We start from the raw sequence: 24609 nt of genomic DNA, 5'->3' as shown, positions 1-24609 counted from the left end.
AGAGTGGGCCCTGGATTTCTTGTTCTCAGTTGGACCCTGGGAAGCCCAGTCCAACATTGCCCTATAGCAACAATTATGTGATTTGTGCTTTCACAAGGGAATTCATTGACACAACTTTCACCATAATGGAAGTCATTGACAAGCTATTACTGACATCTAGTATAAGTTTGAATGTAATGTATTCTGCTGATGGGGGGGAGGGAGGGGGGTGATATCACTTCAACTTACAGGTAAGCAGTAAAGAGTGATTGAAGTTTATCAGAGCAAAAATCACATGACTGGGGGCACCTGGGAAACTATGGGGCAAATTCACTAAGATGCGAAGTTGCGCCAGGCGCAACTTCGCCGCACTGCGCCGCACTGCGCCGCACTTCGCCGCACTTTGCCAGGCGTAGTTTCGCCAGCGCTCCGCAAATTCACTAAAATCCGAAGTTGCGCTCAGGGGTAGCGTAAGGTTGCAAAGTTGCGCTAGCGTTGATTCGCTATGTAAAGCGAAGTTACGCTAGCGAAGGCTAATTTGCATACGGCGCGAAATTCAAATTTCAATGGAGGAATACGTATCAGCACTACAAATGCCTAGAAAACCTTCAAATCAGCAAATAAAAATTTTATTTTGCCCTACACATGTGCCCACTGTCTAGGTAAGTTGCCATGAGTCAGGAAATGTAGGGGGGAAGGAGGGGAGCCCCAAAAAAAATTTTGATCTTTTTCAGCCTATCACCCATCATGTAGAAAACACGCCAGCGTTTTTTGGGACTTAGAAAAAATTTTGACTTTTTTTTAAACAATCCCTATCTACTCTATTGCGCTTCGCCAGGTCTGAGGTGGCGAAGGAAGTCTAGCGTAAAAGGTACCGTTCAGTACACTGCGCAAGTTAGTGAATTTGCGCAGTAACGAAAATGCCAAACGCTAGCGAATTAACGCTAGCGTTCGGCGCTTCGGCGCTTAGTTAATTTGCCCCCATATGTCTAGCCCCATATTCAGATTTTAAAATTTAATATAAAAATATCTGTTTGCTCTTTTGAAAAACAGATTTCAATACAGAAGTCTGCTGAAGCAGCACTATTACCTGATGCAGTTTTCCCATGAGAGTATCCCTTTAAAGGAATAGTTCAGTGTAAAAATAAAAATTGGGTAACTAGATAGGCTGTGCAAAAAAAAAAAATTCTAATATAGTTAGTTAGCCAAAAATGTAATCTATTAATTCTGGAATGAGCAGATGTCTAACAGAACAGAACACAACTTCCTGATTTGAGCTCTTTAACGCTGAGTTAGTCAGCGACATAGGACATAACTGTACAGTGAGTTTGCAATTGATCCTCAGCATGCAGGTCAGAATCAAAAGCAAACAGTTATGACTCATGTGGCCCCCTCAAGTCTCTGATTGGTTACTGCCTGATAACCAATTAGTGGAAACCAAGAGAGCTGAAAAGTAGTGTAGTGTTTTGGCTATTGTGTTAGACATCCATTCACTCAGGCATTATATTTTTGACTAACTAATAGTGATGGGAGAATTTGCGCCATTTCGGTTTGCCGAAAAATTCTAGAATTTCCCGGGAAATTTGCGAAATGGCGAAAAATTCACGAAACGGACGCCGGCATCCATTTTTTTTGACACCAGCTAATTTTCGCAAGCAAATTTTCGCGGCCGTTTCACTAATTTATTTGCCGGCGGCGAATCATGCAAATTCGCTACAAATTCGCGCCTGGCGAATAAATTCGCCCATCACTACTAACTAACTACCTAAATAACTATTTTTCACAGCATATCAATTTACCCAGCTTTTATTTTTACACTGAACTGTTGCTTTAATGTCTGGTAAAATATAATGTATGAAAAAAGGTAATTTGTGTGATGATTACACATATGTCATTGTATGTAATGAGAGGCACCTATTTACAGCTCACCTGCAAAACCCTGCTTCATGTAAATAAACCTTTCTCATAATAATATACTTTTTTTTAGTATTATGTTCCATTGGGTAATTCTAAATAGAAAATTGATATTTTAAGAACTAAGGACTGCCCCTTGGGATCTTATGATTCTCGGTGCACACAAACAAACCATACATGTTAGGTCACATGAGCCAATTAACAACAAAGATTCACTAATTATGTTATATGAAAATCTGTACTGGAGCAATTAGCCCATACAATATAAAAGCAAGCACACATTGTAGGGTATTGTTGGGTTATTTATAAGATTCTGGTTGTAAGCAGCTAGGAAGCAGTCATACACCAACTCTATAGCTAATCATTTTCAGTTAGCAAATACTGCTCCAAAATATGACAATTAGCATCCAAAAAGTGCAGTAAGTGCTATACACTATGTTTAAAAGTAAGCATTCATAGCTCATCTGCTGTGATAATACATTAGATTATTGTGCCTTTTACATGATTACCTTACTGACTTACTTTTTCCTTTAATAAATCATTTACTAATATCACTGTTCTCATATATATCCTTCTATATTGCTGTTTATTGTATATTTTATTAAAACATGCATCAGATTTTACTTAAAGGACAAGGAAAGCATCGGGATGTGTTAACCTCTATTAAAAGCCATACCTACAGTAATGCATTCCATTCTTTCCATTTCCCTCATGATTAAGCACTTTTAAGTGCAACCCCCACGTTATAGCCAAAATCCCCACTTTATAGACCAAACTGCTTACTTCTTTATGGAAACTTCCCATTATACATAATTTCATCAAGACCAAGACTTCTTGGCATGCTCAGAACAATCGAGGACAGGCAGTGCGTGCACGTAAGCAATCTTCGTGAGTGTGCATTTTAGTTCTCAATAATGCACCTAAACCGAGAAAATCTCTACCTTCTATAAACGTGCACCAATTGCAACAGCCTACAAAGGTTGCCATAGTGACATGACTCTACAAAATTGGACTTCTGTATCAGACTTCCTTCTTTCAGCTTAAACCTCCAGGGCTAGGGCTTGAGCATGCTCAGTTAGCTCTTCTCCCCCTCTATCCTCCCCTCACGGCAGTAATCTGTGCTCAGAGCTATAAGCAAGCAGAGAGAGACTCAGGCAGTAAGTTACATCACACCAAGCTAATATTGCAGCTGCTATCGTAAACAAATAGAGAGAGATTGTAGAGCTTTTTATTCATGTATGGTAAAGCATTCTGCAGAATAAATACAGTATTATAGCTTTCACTATTGCGGCTAATCTATTGGCAATAAACTACCTTGGTAGCTTTCCTTCTCCTTTAAAGTCACTTTTCATCACACAAAAAAGGAAGTGAATGTTCCATTATACTCTTCCTACATGAGCACATTAGGGTTTTGATTTGGTTTGGGATTTGGCCGAATTTTTGACAAGGGTTTCGGATTTAGCAGAATCTCCAAATAATGGAATCCGGTATATCCCTATCTTTATATTTCTCAGTAGTAAAAATGGGTAAAAATTGTCCCCCTGCTTTTAACAGTAAAAAAGTGTTTAATATTCGCCTTACAAGACATGACACATGAGCTGTTAAATAAGAGGTGTAATGACATGCACTTCAATATAAAATCCATATTAAATGTGACAGACTAAAAGACATTCAGGGTTTATACATTTTTAATTATATACATATCTATATGTACAGTATATATACAGTGTTATATTTTTATATTTTTTTGGAAGAGAAATTTTTTTGGTACCTTTGCATAAAATATTCTATTTGTGAGTATTTTGCAGTAGTCACTTCTGAATTCTGGGATCATTATTTGAGAAAGCAGTTTCCAAGACTAAAGGTTGACATCATAACATGTTATGTATAACAGCGCCATCTAGAGGCCTTGGTAGTCACTACATAATGGTTGCATTGCATTCTGATTTAATCCTTTAACATTCAGTACGTTTATCTTTCTCTGCACCACAGTGGGATGATTGTCCATTGCCATCGCTTTTTGGAGCTCTTTAAATTGACTCAAGCTCTTGCAGTTGAACTTTTTATAAATTCTTAACCACAGACTTCTATTTTCAAGGATGCATTCCTAGAAAAACAAATCAGAAAATATATTTTACATAATTCTAAATTCACCTTTGTTTCAAGCTCTTGAAATATGGCTTGTGGAATATATTTAAATGAATCTGTGAGAATATTTGTTGGTGGGCAGGGAGAACTGAACACGATGCACACACCCTTTAGCATAAGCTGAAAACAGTGCACCATGTCATTAGAAACTACCCAGCTTTGATTTAGTTTAATGAACATAACCACAATACAATAATACCTATTAGCATAAATTATTCTGCTTAAACATAACAAAAAGGCACACTCAAACATGGCACTTACAATACCTAACATACCCAAATAGATAAAAGAAAAAAACATAGGCCTCATTTTCAATTACACTAGGTGGAAGAAATGTACTCAGATGTGTTTTTACCCATAATGCATTTTTGTCAGAATTTCGGCATAATCCGGGGTACCCACAAAATGGCATTTAATGGTGCAGACACAAATAAGTGTGCATTTTTGTATGTTTTTATGATGTTAATGTGTTTGATGTGTGTAGCACTGGAAGTGATATTAGTGTGTGATTCAAGAAAGGGAGTCCTGGAAGTAATACCTCCTCAAGTTTAAAGGAACAGTTCAGTATATAAATAAAAACTAGGTAAATAGATAGGCTGTGCAAAATAAAAAATGTTTCTAGTATAGTTGGTTAATACATAATACGTAATAGCCACAATACTACTTTCTGCTTTGCTGCTCTCTTGGTTTCCACTGATTGGTTACCAGGCAGTAACCAATCAGTGACTTGAGTGAGGGACACATGGGTCATATCTGTTGCTTCTGAATCTGAGCTGCATGCTAAGGATCAATTGCAAATTCAGTGAACAGTTATGTCCCATGTGGCCCCCCTTTAAGTAGGAAGTTGTGTTCTTTTCTGTTATGTTAGACATCCAGTTACTCCAGCCTTTATACATTACATTTTTGGCTAACTAACTATATTAAAAACTTTTTTTATTTTGCACAGCCTATTTACCCAGTTTTTATTTGTACACTGAACTGTTCCTTGAAAGGTTCTCTAGCATCATGAGTAGGCCTCAAGTACAAGACTTCCTTGTGCCTTGTGTCCCCTTTTACTCCTGCCTTGTGCCAAGGGATGCCCACATTCTGCTCCTCCATTATGCAGTGCTGCCAGATGCAAGCAACTCCACATAAAGATGCAGGTTTTTGGATTGGAGCACCTAAAGATGCCAGGTGTAACTCATGGGTGGCAATGTACATTTAGCAAATGAGCCCTCATGCATTAACTGCACTTATGTAACATTCAAAGCTTAAAAGGTTGTGTGAGATTTTCTTACGGAATTGCAGCTTGTTTTCAAAGTACAGTAGAATAAACAAGTAAAAGGAAGAAATGAAAGACTTGCCTCAATAAAATAGGATACAGTAAAAAGTGCAAACACCATGCCAAATATAATTCCTCTCCAGTAATATGGCATGCAGACAATCTGAAAGATTGAAAGAATAATGTCAGTCAAATGAACCAGTACAAACACACTTTACAGAAAGTTGGCAAATGGATTTCATAGACTGCACCTGGTGATATCCTTCACATATTGCCATCCTCTGCTATTACAAATATCTTTTAATGTTCTTTAAGTTTTTGCCTTTCAATTTATTATTTTTTCTTAATTAAGCTGAGGGTTAGAGTTTGAATTGAGACACAGAAGTGTGATCTGTCCTGAGAGTGACCAGACCATTGTGCATCACATTGGCCTAAAATGGAATGATCTGAGTTGCAGTAAGCCAAATTTAACCTTTTTCTTATGTTTTCTGGCAATTTAAGTGTTGTGAAGCTATATTTACATAGTTAGTTACATAGTTAAATTGGGTTGAAAAAGACAAAGTCCATCAACCCCTCCAAATGAAAACCCAGCATCCATACACACACCCCTCACCACTTTTAATTAAATTCTATATACCCATACCTAAACTAACTATAGAGCTTAGTATCACAATAGCCTTTGATAGTATGTCTATCCAAAAAATCATCCAAGCTATTCTTAAAGGCATTAACTGAATCAGCCATCACAACATCACCCGGCAGTGCATTCCACAACCTCACTGTCCTGACTGTGAAGAACCCCCTACGTTGCTTCAAATGAAAGTTCTTTTCTTCTATTCTAAAGGGGTGGCCTCTGGTACGGTGATACTCTTTATGGGTAAAAAGGTCCCCTGCTATTTGTCTATAATGTCCTCTAATGTACTTTTAAAGTGTAATCATGTCCCCTCGCAAGCGCCTTTTTTCCAGAGAAAACAACCCCAACCTTGACAGTCTACCCTCATAATTTAAGTCTTCCGTCTGTCTAACCAATTTAGTTGCATGTCTCTGCACTCTCTCCAGCTCATATATATCCCTCTTAAGGACTGGAGTCCAAAACTGAACTGCATACTCCAGATGAGGCCTTACCAGGGACCGATAAAAAGGCATAATTATGTTTTCATCCCTTGAGTTAATGCCCTTTTTTATGCAAGACAGAACTTTAAAAAAAAAAAAAAAAGGGCATTAACTTGCAATATTGTTTAAGCTCACAATCTAATAAGGTATATTGCATATCAATTATTTAGTTTACCTATAAGAAACTAAAATAAGTCAAATGCAATAACTTTCTATAAATATGCCTTTGATCCCTTCTGTCTAGTGGTCATTTATGACGGCAAGTGCAGTGAGAAAAGTGCACTTTCCGTCACTGTGTTTTTTTAACCAACATTCTAGACAGCTCTTGTATTTCATGCATCTCACATTGAGGAACTGATGGGCATTGCATTGTATAACTTTTTACCATTGTCCTTACAATGTAATACAATATCCTTACAGTATCTTTACAATATTGCTATTGCTGTTTAAAAGTAAAGATCTTATTGGTTGCACCTTTTACCTATAGAGGATTGTCTTACCTTCATATTATCGTACAGTGACTCAATATCAGCAAACAGAAAGAACATGTATACAGCCACCTGCGCCACTACAAACATGAAGAAGATATCTACAGGGGAACAACAAAATGTTACCTTGTAGCTTATTATGCATATTGGTTAACTACAAGTATAAACATTATTTTACTGATAATATAGTTGTAGGGATGTGAAAAAACACCCTTACACTTTACAGACAGGCACATCCCTAGTAATATGGACACCTTAGTGGGTCCTTATGGGGACCTTGTGCTTATGTAACCCCTGCAGTTCACACAGTGTACACCAGATGGCACTGTGCCAGAGTATAAAAGGTTTAGGAACCATGTGCTCTGGGTCCATTGCTTTAGCCCAACCAAGCAGGCTGGAAGGGAATGGGTAGTGCTGACCCTAGGCGCCTTGGCCCTAGTAATTAGACAGCTATACTCGTTTTATAGATCGCTCTAGGAGTGATAGAGAGGTTAAATAGTTGAGCAGCTCAAGGCTCCGCCAAGGAGATTAGAGGGATTAAGATCCCAGGGTATTACTGACCTGAGTAAGGAACTAAGTGTTGATATAGGGATGTCAGGAGTTCCCCTAGTCTGCCACTGGAAGATATCCTGAAAACCGGGCAATACCCATCACATGCTGTCAACTTACTCTCTGCTGTATATTCCCTAGCCTGTGGGGATTCAGCCTATACGTGCTGTGAGTATATGCTTCCTTTATGCTGCTGTGTATGTTCTATACTCCATTGTGGATCAATGTGCTAAATATCTCTGTGCTCTTGTTCAATAAATATTGTTCTTGGTTCAACTGTTAAAGAACTACTGGTGCCCTTCATTGTGCTATCGCATCAGGTTACAGTTACACTACACCCTTGCCTCCACCCAGCTGCGAGTGGAGGCAAGGGTGAGAAAGAGAGCTCATCGGTGGTCTCAGCCCACCAAGGAAAGTAGAGTAAACGGCCCTAGCACAAGTCAGTTTACTATAGCGCTACATCAGGGGTGTCCAAACTTTTGGCTCGCCGGGCCACATTGGAAAAAGATAAAATTGTCTGGGGCCACACATGACATACACAAAAACACGTTTGATTTGTAAAAGTAAAGGAAATACATAGAAAAGAACTAAAATGCAAGTTGGATAACCAGATGGAGCTATACACTGGAATATGGGACACCTGAATATTAAATAGACTTATTATTATATTATTATTACTAACTGGGCAATGGGCAGAGTCCCCCCTCCTCCTATTTCCTCGGGAACCAAGCGTTTCAAGCTGGGCCACATTCATATGCATCCTGGGCCGCATGTGGCCCTCGGGCCGCAGTTTGGACACCCCTGCGCTACATAGTAAAAGAACCCTGTTGGACAAATATACAGTACATTCCTCTCTCAGTAAGTTTGTAGAGGTCCTCCCTATGTGATTTCAGTGTTGGCCCCAAACTAAACTATTTAATGCCCTGGATAGTCAAATATCTTCTTGTGACCTTGCCAAACCAGTGGAAACTTTAAGGAGATGATTTATTATCATTCAGATGATTTCTATTTTCATATATATTTTTCTCTAAAAACTAGTTTTCTTTATTTCTCTAAAGTTCTAAAAACTTGAAACCTCTAATACAAAACTGCACAGAGAAAAGCTGTCAACGTTCCATAGGACTCAGTGGGAGCTTTGTCCAAAAAACTTGCATTTTTAGAGGTTTTTGTATTGTTTATTGCATATTTCAGGGTATTTTCCCCTGTGCTTTTAATATTCGGATAACTTTCCTGGCATTTGTGGATTTAGAGAAATAGAGTTTAATTCATTAAAATTCGACCTTTAAAAAATAGGCCTCCATGTGTATGAAACTCAAAAATTCACAGCAGTTATTATAGGGGGCACACAAAACAAATAAAAAACAGCTTTGGGAATACTTACAGTTAGTATATACTGGCTGGCGGAATGGCCTTCCTTTGGAAAACACAAACTCAATAGTGATTAAATTGATTCCGGTTATTATCCAACAAGTGGTGGTAAAGAAGTTCTGTGATACGTCAGGCTCCCGAAGTGTTGTTTCATTAGAAAAGCTCATGTTCTGAGGGATGCAAGCACTAATAGGATAAAAAATATAATCAGAAATAGGAACTGGTCCAAAGAAGTGTTTCAGTATAATAATTAAGGATAATAATAGTTGAGTTTGTGGGGATAAATATTCAGTTACCTTATTATGGTAGCAAAAGTTACCCCATAACTAGCTTTAAGCAGCACTGTGTATATTTCTGATGTGATTTCTCACAATACTGTTACTCCTCATAGAATTCAGAACCCAAACAACTTTGAAGAGAGTTCACTGTTTAAAAGGTTAAAGGAGATACACAGCTACCAAGGCAGTTTCTTACCAATAGATTAGCCGCAACAGTGCAAGCTAGAACGCCATTTTTATTGTTTGAAAATGCTTTTCCATACCTGAGTAAACAGCTCTAGACACTGTCTCTGTTTAGGATAGCAGTTGCCATATTAGCTTGCTGTGACATCACTTCCTGCGTAAGTCTCTCCCTGCTCACTCATAGCTCTGAGCTCAGATTACAGCAGGGAGGGGAGGAGGAAGGGGAGAAAGGGAGAGGGAGAGAGGAGCAAACTGAGCATGCTCATGCCCAAGCCCTGGAGGTTTAAGCTGAAATCAGGAAGTCTGATACAGAAGCCCATGTGTACATAAGAGAAGGAAAGAAATGTGGTGTTTCTTTAGACAGAGGACTCAGAGCAGCATTACTTTGAGGGTTTACTAGTAGATTCAAATAGACCTTTCTGATAAAGCTTATTTTTATATAACTTTGTGGAATCACATAGTTATACAATCATAGTTATTATCTGTATGTAAGAATTAAAGTGTAGTGTTATAAATATACAGTACATTCTCCTTACTGGAATACATTGCTTCTGCTGAACCACGGCTGCTGTTGTAACACGAAATAAGCACACATTTGCACGGTGACGGTGAAACACAGATGTAGAATTATTGAAAGTAGCAAGGGTGGTAAAAGCAAACGTCCAGCCGGTCTGTATGGTGCTAACTTCTGTGCAGGACCATTTAAGCTCACTGCAAAATATGTAAAATATACATTAAAAAATTGTGAACACAAATAGACTATAACTAACAAGTAGCCACAACACAAAGATTTTGTGTCATAGCAGTATGCAAACAGAAAATATTCCGACAGCACAGACCAATCCAAGCCCTGACAAGAGTATTAAAGGGGCTGTTCACCTTTAATTGTTTTTTTTTTTATTATTTGTGGTTTTTGGGTTACTTAGCTTTTTATTCAGCAGCTCTTTCAATTGCAATATCAGAAATCAGGTTTCTAGGGTCCAAATTACCCCAGCAACCACGCATTGATTTAAATAAGAGACTTGAATATGAATAGGAAAGGCCTGATTAGAAAGATGAGTAATAAAAAATAGCAATAACAATAAGTGGGTTAGTTATTAAAGTCCAAATGCCAAAAACCCGAAAAATTTGTGTTTTTGTACTATAAAATCTGAATTGTTAGTGGGAAAAAAAACCTATTATACCCCGATGATGGAAAAAGTCTAAATCCGAAAATCTGGCATCTCAGAGGTTGCATATAAGTCAATGGGAGAAGTCATCTTGATCTGCACTGGGCTTTGTGCAATAATCCAAAGATTTTGTGGTTTTCAGGCAAAAATCAGAAAAAATCTGACTTTGTAGGTGGAAAATCCTAAAAATGTGTACGATTCGTTTTTTTACGATTTTTTCAGGTTTTTACCTGCACAGGAAATTTTTGGGAAAATGCATTGATAAATAAGAGGAAAAAAACCTGTGCCGATTTGGTCAGAGTATTTTTTAGAAAAGCAATGAGATTAATTTAGACTTTGATAAATGGGCTTCCCCATGTGTAGCCTTACAGAGCCTTTGCTTTTAGGTGGGGTCAGTGTCCCCATTTGAAAGCTGGAAAGAGTCAGAAGAAGGAGGCATATAATTATAAAAAATAAACAATTTTGAAGACCAGAATTGGCCATTCTATAACATACTACAAGTTAACATAAAGGTACACCAGCCCTTTAAGTTAACTGTTAGTATGTTATATAATTCTATGCAACTTTTCAATTGGTCTCCATTCTGTTTTTATAATTGTATTACTCATCTTTCTATTCAGGCCCTCTCCTATTCATATTCCAGTTTTTTCAAATCAATGCATGGTTGCTAGGGTTATTTGGACACCCCAATTTATTCAGCCCAAGCCATCATCTTGGAGTCTCTGCTTAGTAATATTTGGAGTGTTTAAATATTAGTTAAAATGTAGACAATTAGCTATGGGATAACTGTGAGTTTGATTTTAATTCCAGTACAACAGTGTCATACAATGACGTAACTAGAATGCGAAGGGGGGGGCCCAGTGCATTGCAATCCCCAACCACCCTCCTTCCCGCCCCCTCCCCGTCCGTGCTGGAGTCTCCCTGCATCCTCCTTCCCTGGCCGAAGGTAAGAGAGCAGCCGGGGTGGGGAAGTTCCACGTAACGTTAGAGGAAGCAGATCCTGTGGCCTGGGGTCCACTGGTGTCATAGCAAAGATTTTGGACTATGTGCAAGGTGCATAAATAACTGCACTTACAAATTACAATTACAAAGGCAGGTACAGAATGCAAACAGCAAGGTCGGCAAGTTACACAGTACATCCATTACACATTTTACAAAATATATTAATAGGTTCTTACTTGTAAGCATAAGAGGGATGGTAATGGCAATATCTTGCATAAGGTATTGATTACTTCCAAGTATTGTTTGCTCCTGGGAAATTAAAAAAAAAAAGATAGATTTTATGACATTGCTATCAAACACATGCACTATAACTGTGCGTGCTATCTGATATAATACAGTTTTAAAAGAAAAAGCAACTGAACAGTCAACATTTGACCTGTACTTTAGCTTCATGTGACCTGTAATTAAACCTTGATATACCCAGGGGTTCCCCGGCATCAATAGGCACAGTGGTGCACTATTCATTACAAGAGAATGGATGCATTACCAACGATGTAGGAGTGCAGGAGAGTGATTGGATGCAAGTACCTTAGTGACCTGAATCAATATGCCTCCATTTTAAAGCACAGACAAATCTAAATTAATAAGTGCCATTTTGTTAAAACTTTCCTGAAAATGTACTTTACTGTTGTAGTGTTACTGATAAATCCTAAACAGATCAAATTGCTGGAAATCCTTTAGGATCAATGAATTATTCACCTCCTAAATTTAGTATAAGAATTTTATATAAAAGAGTTCACAAAAATATAATATGCCCTTGTCATTTATAATGCTAAAAATGTTGTGTTGATTATCAGGATTATGGGCACACCAAAATCTCATTTAAAGCACTTCCAAATTTTTCAAGTTGAGGCTGCTTAGATATTAATGGAAGCATACTGTAAGCCAACATCAAGGGTCATTTTCCACTGCAAAGGCATATGGTTGGCAATCCCCAGTATGGAGTCTGGGACAAAAAGTGAAACTCCCAAACCTAACAAACTCTGCTGTGCAGATCTACACTTCAGCACCAGGTTCAGGGCAACAGTTAGCGTTCTGGCAATAGGTTGATGCAGCTGGGAAGAGGGCAGGGATGCCTGTGCATGGGTTAAGCAAAAGGAACTTTTAGTTCCCCTTCAAAAATGTAAAGTATTAGAAATTCATACCCAAAACATAAGAAACATGCAGACCAATCCGATAAAGGAGTACATCACCATGTATTTAAACAAGGACAAGTAAGTGACAAATACGTTTCTCCCTTCCCTGTGAAACATAAAAAAATCAGTCAGTGGCAGTTTCAGATTCATTTTTTAAAAACTGAGATATAAAGATGAACTTCATTGTATTGCAATACTGACAATCGATTCTGAGGTGATAAAAGTTACTTCCAAAACCATTGTTATTTTTATTAGTTGCCAGGCAGGTTTGGCAACCTGGAAGCACACTTGATTAATCAATTAAATATATAGAGTCAGTTATGGGATTACTTATCCAGAAAACTATCTGTCAGTTTTAAAAGAATAATTCAAATTTTTATAATTTGTTTCCCTTTTCTCTGTAATAATAAAACAAAACCTTGTACTTGATCCAAACAAGCATGAATGCTCAAATGCCTTTTAGGAGACTTAAGGGAACCTCTGGAATACTCCAGGGCCTAAGCATTGTTGCACAAGCATCACAACAAATTTTTATTCATTGGATATTTTTTAAACTATGCTAGTACCCTCTCTTTTATGCTATTTCTTGTATAAAGTGTATCTGATTTATTTGTCTTGTTGTGGTTTATAGATTGAAACCTTTCTTTCTTTTTTAACCATTTATGTCCCATGAGTGCTCTGTTTAGTTTTGGTTGTTCAAGATTCTATCAATGCTAGGAACCAGGACCATAATTGATTGACATGGATTGCACTGTAACATTCATGCATATACTAAAGGCTATTCCTATTTATTTTACTTTTTTTTAAATCCAAACTACACCTCCACTAATGTAAAGCAGGGCTGGAATTAAAGAAAGTGGGGTACACTTTAAGAAGTTAAATAGTTACATAAATCCGAAATGTCCAACATGCAACACTTGTCACTTGTCATTAGTATTTCGAGTGGTAGTTTAACAAAAGCTAGAGAAACGGTTGGAAATTAATGTAAATAGTGAAAATATCCAATAATTGTTATTCCCAGTGAAAGGGGCCCATGCTTTTCCAACAGAGCAAGTAGTCAGTTGTACTGTAACAGGTAACAAGTAAAGCTGTTTTCCACCAGGTTTGCTGTGTGAGAACTCCAGGCATGTTATTGCCAACACTTTGCTCTGGAAATGTCACACCAATCAACAATGCGATACTGTAGAATAGTGATGGGCGAATTTATTCGCCAGCCGCAAAAAAACGGAAAAAACGCGAATTTCGCAAATCTTTTCGACGAAGCAAAACGCCGTTAATTCGCCGATCACTACTGTAGAACAATGTGAACACAAAGGAATCTTAAAAACATACATTTTAGGACACTGAGAACAATTTGAGTATAACCAATATTTGAATGTATTATTACAAAGGAAAACCCTCATATTCCAATCAAATAAAAACTTACTTCAGTAGGGTGGGTATGCATGTAATGTTTGTTATTTTAGATGTAAATGGAGAAGCCACTGAAGCCTCCAGCTCTGATAATGAAATTCCAGCATGAGCCACTTTCAGTGCCTAAATAAGAATATATGCATTTATTTGGGCAATAACATAAGAAGCTCACCACATGAAAATGGTTAAAATCACAGTAATTTACACTTAAAGTGGACCTATCACCCAAACATAAAAAGCTGTATAATAAATGTCCTTTTCAAATTAAACATGAAATCCAAATTATTTTTTTTATTTAAGCATTCATAGCTCTTAAACTCATTTAAAAATCTCAGCTGTCAATCATATATCACCTGCCCCTCCTCTATACCTTAGGCATAGAGACGGGGCAAACAATTACTTTCACTTTCCATTCAGCACTTCCTAGATGTCACTGCTCTCCCCACATTCCCCCCATTCTTTTCACCATTTAATTCTATAACCAGGGTATGGGGATGGACATCAGGTCCCCCATTCTGGTGCACAAACAAGATTTTTGATATGATGCAAGGCTTGTCTTAATAACAGTGTCCACAAAATGGCTCCTGCCTGCTTGATATCATTATGATTTCCCAGACGGAAGGGAACAAGATTCTAATAATTTTTACAGTGTAATTAAAGTTGATTTTGTTTGACTAACATGATAAAATAGGATATGGAATTTTTTTTTGGGTGACGGGTCTCCTTTAATGCTGATTATTGAATAGTAGACATAAGTGTTATCAGGCAATACAAATGTCAATACAATAAATGTAATTTTATATTCTTCTGGGAATATCACTAATGACAAGCTCTAATACAGGTAACAGTTAAATTATACCAAGCATAACTTGCTTTCAGAATTACATTATCTGTGAATTATTTCATCAAGTTAAAGGCTGTTAGAATTGACACACACACAAAAAAAGAGATGGCTTTAGTGAATTGAGCCGTTAGATGCATGTATAGGTCTACAGTAACTTTATTAACTTCATTATTATTATCACATCTATTTATAAAGTGCCAACATAATTTAAATTGCTGTACATAAGGATGTTAATATAGCCATGCAGTAGGTAATGAGGGCTCTTCCCGAGAACAGTTTACAATCTATATACATAGTGGTTTTTTAACAATTCAGCTCTTCCATCCATTCATTCTTCTGCAGCTACAACATTTTTATTTTTATATACACAAGGCTACTGCAGTCAGGGGTCCTGTGGCAGATGGGCTCTAAGAGATGTAAAAGTGTTATATTGAGTAGTATAGGTGGTCGGACTTCCATAGAGTGGGTATGGCATTCTAGGATCATTAGCGGGTTTACAGCTTAATGGGGCGTGATTGGGGTGGATCATGGGCAAAGTCAGAAGAGCACAGGTCATTTTTAAGCCCACATTTTACTTGACTTGGCCCAGGGTCTTGTAAACAATAGGTAATAATAGGGGCCCTCAGGGGGAGGCTCCTGCAAACTTAGTAGTGCGATTCCTGTAAATACAATGCTACAGTACATTAGAAAAGCCTCATACCCACAAGTGATTTGACTTGTAGTTGTCATGTGGTGATTCAGATCATCCAAACACACAGAAATGTTCTTATTCAAACCTGTACTAGTGGGAGAGCATTGAGTTGAATTTACCCCACAGACACAGAACTTAAGCTTAACAAATAAATAGACTAGCAATGTTTACTTTACTTACCCCACAGTCATTAGCTCCATCTCCACACATCCCCACATAGTAACTATAAAAAAGAAAGAAATATATATATATATATATATATATATATATATATATTTACAACATATATACATATCCCTTTATTGACACACATAACAAGTGCATAAACAGAACAGATGCATGTGCTGTGCATAAGCAAATGAGAGGGTGTAGTTGATAACACCAGCTGACAGATATCAAAAAAATCAGGGTAACTCCTTGGTGACATCAGTTGTTTTGTAGTAGCAAACAATATTTGGAGGGTTGTTGGGGAACACTTGTATTAGATTCATATTTAAAGGAGAACTTAAACTCAATTACTAGACTAGAAATGCTACGTTTGAGGCTTGTGGACCAGGAGAAGGCCACCACAGCTCTTTAACAGTGAAGATCTTTGCCTCCCAAGATACACCAAGTAGCTTTCCATCTTCTTTCTGGTCATTTAAAGCTCTTGCCTTCTCCTGCTGTCATTTACCTAAGCAGTATATATACAACATAAAATGTATGATAGAAGGCTTATTAATGATTAAACTGCTTCACAACATATAGCAGAATTAAAGTGCATTCTGCATCAGAAATGATGATCCCTGTAGCATTAACCTCTATGACAGATGTAACCTCACTGCTAATATTTTGATGATTTCCAATGACAGCTATGCTTAGCTTCTCAACACCAACCTAAGCACACTGAGCATGTGCAGAGTCCCCAACACTTAGCAATATCCAAGATGAGGAGCTGCTGTAGAGAATTTTAAAGGCATGTGTCCCTACTGATAAAGGGGACTACTGAACCTCTGCACCAGTAAAGTAAATCTAGTATATAATATAATATGGATTTCTAGCCATTAAGGGTTTATATCTCCATGCCCTTCAATAGTAAGTAGTGGAGCTGGTGAGGAGCTTTGTGCAGACATTTTCCTACTCCTGGTCATATTTCAATTGAGGAAAAAGATCATTTTTGTCCAAAATGCTGGTGAGATATGCCCATGTGGTGCCAATATAACTATTTTCAAACATGGGGGACTTACTCTATATTTTGCAAATCTTCGATAATGGTAGATTTTTGTTTGGGGGTCATTCTGGCAAAAATGGTTCCGTTAAGTAGGATCTGAAAGAAAGAAAAGAAACTATTATATTACAGTGTGTAGGCATTTCATTGAAAGCATGCTAATTCATGTTTGGTCACTTTCTTACAAGTTAGAAGTCTGATTATAAATGTATTTTAAATGTATGTTTGAATTTTTATTGAGGTGAGAGTTGGTTTGTCATAATTTTACATAATCCCTCCACATTCTCATTCTTAGACATAAAATAATCTAAGCAGCTCATTCATATTTACCTTCACTAAACAGAGAAAGCAACAATTGACCATATACAAGTAAGAGACTAAAATAAGTTGGTACTCTGTATTTATAAGTTTGCACAAAAATCGTAACATTATGTAAATATTTTGTAGTGTATACCTCCTATACACTATAGAAAGGTTTAAGGTCTTCAAATTCTCAAAGACTGCTAACATGATATACATGCATTGGAGAGAATATTTTATACATCTTTTCTCTTGTTATTAAATTAATATGTATAATATAAGCAAATGTGGCAAAAGAAATTAAATGTTAGCATTCATGGAAAAAGTATATTCTTTTTGAAGCAAATTTACAGAAAGTGTAGTATGAAAGAAAATCTCTCAAGCAGTTTATAGTCATACAAGTTGATTAGGGGTATATTGAATAGTATAAAAGGTATTAGAGAGTCTGCAGAGGAAATAGTCCTGACACATGGGGCATATTGTTCAAACCAACACTTCAGAAACTTTATGGGAGTCATTTATCAAAGTCTGAATTTACCTCAATATTTTCTGCTACAATTTCCGATCAAATCCTCTCGGGTTTTTTACGCTTATTTACTATTACATTTTCCCAAAAATTTGCTTTGCAGGAAAAAATCAGATTTTCACGTTTTTTTCTGATTTTTCCATCTGATCTTCACAATTTTTTCGGAATTTTCACACGAAACTCAGCGCACATCAAAAAATCATTGGGACTACTCTCATTGACTTATATGCAACCTCAACAGGTCTGAGATGCCGGATTTTCAGATTCTGACTTTTCTATTCTCTGGGTTTAATAAATTCCGAAAAATTCGTGATTTTTTAAAAGTCCGATTTTATAAAAAATTTCTGTATTCGGAGTTTAGTATATAACTCCCTATGTGTTTGTTTGGAAAAAATCCAATGTATGTATCAATTTTATTACTTCAAAATTTTAGACATGGTAGGTTTTTTAATAGTTTCTTTTTTCAGGCACAAAAGGAACTGAAAGTAATAAAATAGTGCCCCTTGTCATGGATACTTACATCTGGCATCAAGTCAGGAAAATGTTGCTTGATAGTTTGGTATGATTTCCCAGTCATGGCATAATGATACTTGTTTTGCATTAAATAATGGCTCCCAGGTGCCACACATTGGATATCCTTTACTATCTCCTGTAACAGACATTGTATACAGTATGTATCAACAAAGAAAGAGTCATTCACAAAGCAACAGCAACAAACACACAATAATCCATAGCATTTGTACTGATACACAACATTTTGACTGTTTACAGCTACTCCAATTAATTCAATTAATAAATATAGTTAATATACAGTCAAATATATAATCAAAGCAAAGCAGCACATCTGGACATGGAAATATATACATTAAAAGCAACAGTTGAAAACAAGGCTGCAAAATTGATTAAAGTGGATAGCAGCAGACACATTTAAAGCAATAGATGCGAAAAGGGTTCTAAATCAGGAAGACGTTTATGGCAGTAGAAATACATTTAAAGCAACATCAGCAATTGAGGGAGCAAATTCAGAGACTGTGGATGGCAATATGCTTACATTTTTAACACAATAAACACAAGAAGAAGAGGGAAAGGAAAAGAAAGAAGAAATAATGTTGTATTCAGTGTTCCAGATACAGCAGCATTGCATTACATGGCATGCACTGTGTTTTATAATGAAGATATTATACTAGTATTCGTCACTAGATACATGTAAACCAATTCCCAGTCAGGTTTATATGATAATATTGAGATGTGTACTAGGACAATGGTACCTTAGATGGTGGTCCAGCCACACACCCATATATCCATAAATTTTACTGGACAGCTGTGGGCAAGGTACACTGCCTGAAATGTTTTGAGTTACTGTCCTTTTACTACCTGTCCTAGGTAAATCACTCCCAGAGGGGGATGTAGTCCAGCCTCCGGATACAATCGAAATTGAGGTAATTTAATGATAGCTGTATCCCCAGGTGTCTGATGTCCAACCTGGGATAGAGACTCTTACTGTAGATCCCAAAAATATTTATAACTGTATTCATTGTAGCAGCTGATAGAAACATGCACTTCCCACCCCTGTACAGTTGGTTTGTTAATGCTTCTAGAGAAGTGACCCAGTTTAGGCTGTTTTCACCAGCAATACATAGTTATTAATATCCAGTGCCAGACACCATTGTGAGTAGTTTAGCTGGGAGGCATGGTAGTATAATAAATAGCAAGGCAGGGCCAATCCTCTCTTCATGAAAATAGTAGTGATTTATATACTTGCTTACACTTGCTTGGAGTATATATTGATATGGGGATGTTGTAAAACATGGGTAAAAATACAATTTTATTTAAGTTTACCTATCCCACAAGTGAAAACAGTACATTCCTGCAGACCTTAATCTACACTAATTCTATCTAAGGTATTGGGTCCACTGTAGTGGCAAGTAAATATGTGAATATTTCTCAATATGAAGCAAGTCCAGTAACCTTTGTGGTATGGCCATATCCTGTCTACACTTTGGAGAATCTTCATTACATAAACTACGATCAACCTTCTCCATGTTTCTATCAGCCCTCTATAATTTAATAAGGGAAATATAGACCCCCTGGCCCAAGCTTTGCTAGCATCCTACAGCACAGGTGGAATATTATCTGAATTCTAGCATTATGAACCTAAAGAAGCAGCTATCATCTAAGGGGCATGATCCAAGTATGCTATGGAAAGAATGTCTGCAGATATTATATGAGACTTGGGCTCAAGATTTAGTAGATCTATACAGACCACGACAGAAGTTGCTATAGTATAGCAGGAGCATTGCTTCAGTGTAGGTTGCTCATCTTGCCATATGTTCAAAACCCATTACCATAACTAGTATCTGTATTTATAGTAAGCACTTCTCTGGCATCATCAGTGCCCTGTAGTAAGAGTTGAGTAGCTTTGTTGGCAGGCTTGTCCTGTTGCAAATTTGTTATGCATTGCCCAGGTGTGCGCGTGGCCTGGTCAAAGCGCCATCTTGTCTAGGCTCTCATAGTGTGGTGGGAAGCCTGCTGAAGCTATCCATCTTGCCATTTTTGTCCATATCCTATTCCAGTAATACTAACTTAAGGTTAGCCACTGGGTGTCTCGGTTACAATCGGAGTCAGGGAGTGTAAAACAGGCAGGATGGTATCAGGATCATTTCTGCTCAACTAGGCATCTGGACACACCACAGTAGGCATACAATTAAAGCAATAGAAGCAAAATGAGGGTTCAGAAAGAATAGATGACAGAAAACATACATGTAAAGCAACATCAGCAATTTAAGGTGTATAATCAGGAAAATTGATTGCAGTAGACACACATTGCAAGTTACAGCAGAAAAAGGCAGTGCAGAATCAGGGAGAAATGGATAGCAATAGACATGCATTTAAAACAACAGAAAAGCAAAAGGCAGTAGACTTACATTTAAAGCAACAGCAGCAATTGAAGGTGCAAAATCAGCAGAAGCGGTTGACAGTAGAGATACCTAATAAAGGAAAGAAAAGTTGCAGTTAGGAGTTTGTGGCTGGGAGTGTAGCTTAGTGGTAAATTCAATCAGAATAGATGTGATATAGTTAGCTCTGTCTGATGATGATGATTATACTAATAATGATAAGCCTAGTTTATTATATGTTGGAGATATATATATATATATATATATATATATATATATATATATATATATATATATATATATATTAAAAATATATATTCTGGTAACATCTATCATAATATAAAGCAGAAATATAAAGCAATGGGTTCTTACATTGGGCATCATCAATTCAGGCAAGTTTTGTTTTTCAGTACCATCATATTTTCCACTGGAGGCATAATCCAACTTGACTTGAATCGAATTAAAGTTTATGTCATCAATGCATGGAATATTAACTGTTGTCTCCTGTAATAGACAAAGGATATGTTTTATATTCTAGTAGCTACTTAATAGACAAACATCCACTGAATGGCAGAATTTTAAGACGGGAGTGACTGAATTCTGAATTGACTGGCCAAAAACTATGGGGCCTATTTATTATGCTGTGCAAAACTAAATTTGCAGAAAAAAAGGGTATAAAAAGCTGTGCAAAATAAATGGTGAATTTATCTAGGTGTGTGTAATTTTACACCTTGCGAACGCCAGATTTACTGCCATTATTTTACACTACTTCAGACCTTTTTAATTAGGTGAATTATTCCACTGTTTTTTTACACTACATAAAAAATCTGCCCCTACATGTAGGGAGGCCAGCTTTCTTTGTACAGGCTTAAATTGATTTGTGTAGAATGACTTTAATGGTATTAAGTTAAAACGGTAACATGCTCTTCTTCATTGCTAGTAATATTATTATACCCCCTTGAAACGACTTTAACATCATACAGATAATGCGGAGTACATTTAAATGGAGATGTCAATGCATTTATGATAAACATACATTTAGTTTAGCATCATTATCCTTATTCTTCTTCACAATCTGCCAATTAATGAATGGTTGAGTGTCTTTTTCGGGTTCAGTGGCTTCAAGCAAAAATAAAGTGTCGGTGTTGGGTACCATTCCTGAACCCATTCCAACTGTACAAGCTGTTTTACAGTTGTCACCTTCCAGAAAAAACAACAACAAAACAGTCACATTAAAATTCAACTCATTATCTCAACAATGTTCCTTATTGTTACATAATCTAATTACAATGGTCTGCTTACTCATGAAGTCATTGGTAGAAAATAGTTTCAAAAATGAAAACGAAAGTAAAAAATTTTATATTAAAGTTATGTTATAGTGTATTTATACTATATTACTTATGAATGATCCTGCAAGAGATTTACAAATCAATGTTGTACATTATTGTTAATGACATTCTGAAGCATATTTAAATGGTAAAGTCTGTGCGACGGGTTTCTTTATATATTTAACTTGAGACTGCTATCTATATTTTTTTTTAAATATGAATAACTACTTTTGGTGCATTTTTCAAAAATACCTGTTAGCATGACCATTCTTAAATTAGCAGAAATAAGTTCTTGAACAACAGACTTTGTTTCAGGTTTAAGTTGATTTTCCATTATTAAAAATCCTAGAAATATCAGATCAGATTCCACTTCTTTCCTTAAATACAAGAGACACATAAGACAACGTAAGAAAAGGAAGAAGAGAAAAGTCTTCAAAAACTGTTCATAAAAGCATTTTGTGGTTTGTTTTTATGGCAGAATTCTAAACATAATGTGGGGATACAATTGGGTGAAGATGGGAATGGGCACCTGGACATGTTAGCAAGATGTTACAATAGAGGAAAATAATATATGCTAATACACTTTTTTTCAGCTAGGGATGCACCAAATCCACTATTTTAGTATTTGGCTGAATTCTTCATGAAAGATTTGAACAAATATAAAACAGAATTCTAATGTTACAGGTGCAAATTAGGACAAGGAGCGAGTAGTTATATATTATTTAAAGGGATCCTGTCATCGGAAAACATGTTTTTTTTCAAAATGCACCAGTTAATAGTGCTACTCCAGCAGACTTCTGCACTGAAATCCATTTCTCAAAAGAGCAAACAGATTTTTTTATATTCAATTTTGAAATCTGACATGGGGCTAGACGTTTTGTCAATTTCCCAGCTGCCCCTGGTCATGTGACTTGTGCCTGCACTTTAGGAGAGCAATGCTTTCTGGCAGGCTGCTGTGTTTCCTTCTCAATGTAACTGAATGTGTCTCAGTGAGACATGGGTTTTTACTATTGAGTGTTGTTCTTAGATATACCAGGCAGCTGTTATCTTGTGTTAGGGAGCTGCTATCTGGTTACCTTCCCATTGTTCAATTGTTTGGCTGCTGGGGGGGAAGGGAGGGGGGTGATATCACTCCAACTTGCAGTACAGCAGTAAAGAGTGATTGAAGTTTATCAGAGCACAAGTCACATGACTTGGGGCAGCTGGGAAATAATATGTCTAGACCCATGTCAGATTTCAAAACTGAATATAAAAAAATCTGTTTGCTCTTTTGAGAAATGGGTTTCAGTGCAAAATTCTGCTGGAGTAGTACTAGTAACTGATTCATTTTGAAAAAAAGAATTTTCCTTGTTTGTGTCACGATATTTAGGATTCGTTTGTTTAAGAATCCATGGACAGCACTCCAACATAGCATAAAAAGCCTTTATTGCAGATTGGATTGTTAGATTCAGCATAATTATAATGGCCCAACATTTTTTTTTTAAAAAAATATTTATATGATATAGCCACACCGTTATATGCAGAAATTGATCCTAATCAACAACATTTCAATTAGATTCGAAGGATTTCAGCGATCGATCGAACGATTTTGCTTCGACTTCCAAAAACTTAGAAAAATGCTCTAAATGCTCTAGAAGGTCCCCATAGGCTAACATAGCACTTTGGCAGGTTTAATTTGGCGAAGTATTGAAGTCAAAGTTTTTTTAAAGAGACAGATTATCGAATGGTTGAAGTCGTAGTATCCTATTCGATGGTCGAAGTATCCAAAAAATTTACTTCGAATTTCGAATTTTTTTACTTCGAAAATTCCCTCAAATTCACTTTGACCCTTGATAAATCTGCCCCATAGTGTTGGTCATTATTTTCCCATTCTACATAGTTTTAGGCTAGATAGATATATAGGCTATAATGCATTGCATGGTGGGCAGATCTTTTGAGAGTGTGATGGGAATTATAGTATTTTAAAAAATTTGAGAAAAAAAAAATTTGAGACTACAAAAGTTTGAATGCAGGGTTGGACATAATGTTATTTAAAAAAAAGTATGTTTAAATAGTGTCTACCTTTTTCAATATAGACACCAATTGTATGATAAACAGGTATGTGGTCCCTTATCTGTAAACCCGTTATCCACTTGGATCCACATCTTCCATAAAGTCCATCATAAGCAAATAATTCTAATTTTTAAAAACTGATTATTCAGACCTCTTAGTGTCTTTTAACTACATAGCTCTATTTTGGAATTCAGAACACTTCTGTGAGAATTCACAGCGCTGGATTTTAATAAGGGGCGCCCCTAGGCCGCGCGGTCCGACCAGGCGGGCGCGCGGTCCTAGCGCCCACCTCACCTCCCCTTCCCAGCGCGCCGGCGAAAAAACGCCGGCGCAGCTGCTGTAATTGAATGGGGACGAACGCGTCCCCATAATGCGGCTGGGCGGCATGCCTCTCCTATTTTTTTGCCACCCTAGGCCCGGGCCTATGCGGCCTTGCCGCAAATCCAGGCCTGAGAATTCAGTAGCACACTTATGCACGTGAAAAGTACGAGTAAATAAAGTAGGAAAGAGGTGGATCAAAACTTTATTTTAAAAGTTTAGAGGCCTAAAACTATTACACAAATACTTTTATACAAATCATTTTAAAACAGATTGTTTCTACTTACCTTTTTAAGTTATGAAGTGAACCATTTTCTTGCAGCTCAAAATATTTATATGCCAGGGAAATGACTCGAAAGCCTTGTTCTGTATAGTAATCAAGTGTGTTCTTGAAGGAAGGTGGTACTGTTTAGTGAATAAGAATATTTCTTCTGTTAAATTAAATGGC

At 36.8% G+C, this 24609-nt stretch overlaps 1 protein-coding gene across 4 annotated transcripts in view; it reads right to left on the bottom strand.

Moving 5' to 3' along the window:
• Positions 1-3105: 3105 nt before the first annotated feature.
• Positions 3106-24609, bottom strand: part of atp13a-like.S (ATPase type 13A-like S homeolog) — a 42955-nt gene continuing 21451 nt past the window's right edge. For 3 of the 4 annotated variants that reach the window (XM_018265677.2, XM_018265679.2, XM_041564829.1), the window contains 16 exons: positions 24449-24566; positions 22044-22168; positions 21500-21663; positions 20836-20967; positions 20494-20556; positions 18090-18218; positions 16763-16842; positions 15717-15759; positions 14015-14124; positions 12598-12694; positions 11629-11701; positions 9818-9992; positions 8834-9006; positions 6916-7004; positions 5385-5465; positions 3106-4000 (listed from right to left, as the gene is read on the bottom strand). In XM_018265677.2, coding sequence (XP_018121166.1) covers positions 3794-4000; positions 5385-5465; positions 6916-7004; positions 8834-9006; positions 9818-9992; positions 11629-11701; positions 12598-12694; positions 14015-14124; positions 15717-15759; positions 16763-16842; positions 18090-18218; positions 20494-20556; positions 20836-20967; positions 21500-21663; positions 22044-22168; positions 24449-24566 — 1859 coding nt within the window. In that variant the 3' untranslated portion in view covers positions 3106-3793. The remainder of the gene's footprint in view (positions 4001-5384; positions 5466-6915; positions 7005-8833; positions 9007-9817; positions 9993-11628; positions 11702-12597; positions 12695-14014; positions 14125-15716; positions 15760-16762; positions 16843-18089; positions 18219-20493; positions 20557-20835; positions 20968-21499; positions 21664-22043; positions 22169-24448; positions 24567-24609) is intronic. The other variant, XM_018265678.2, reaches the window with a different exon arrangement.

This window comes from Xenopus laevis, chromosome 5S (genome assembly GCF_017654675.1).
Source record: "Xenopus laevis strain J_2021 chromosome 5S, Xenopus_laevis_v10.1, whole genome shotgun sequence".
In the NCBI taxonomy this organism is placed as follows: Eukaryota; Metazoa; Chordata; class Amphibia; order Anura; family Pipidae; genus Xenopus; species Xenopus laevis.
This window is presented reverse-complemented; position numbering and strand designations above follow the sequence as displayed.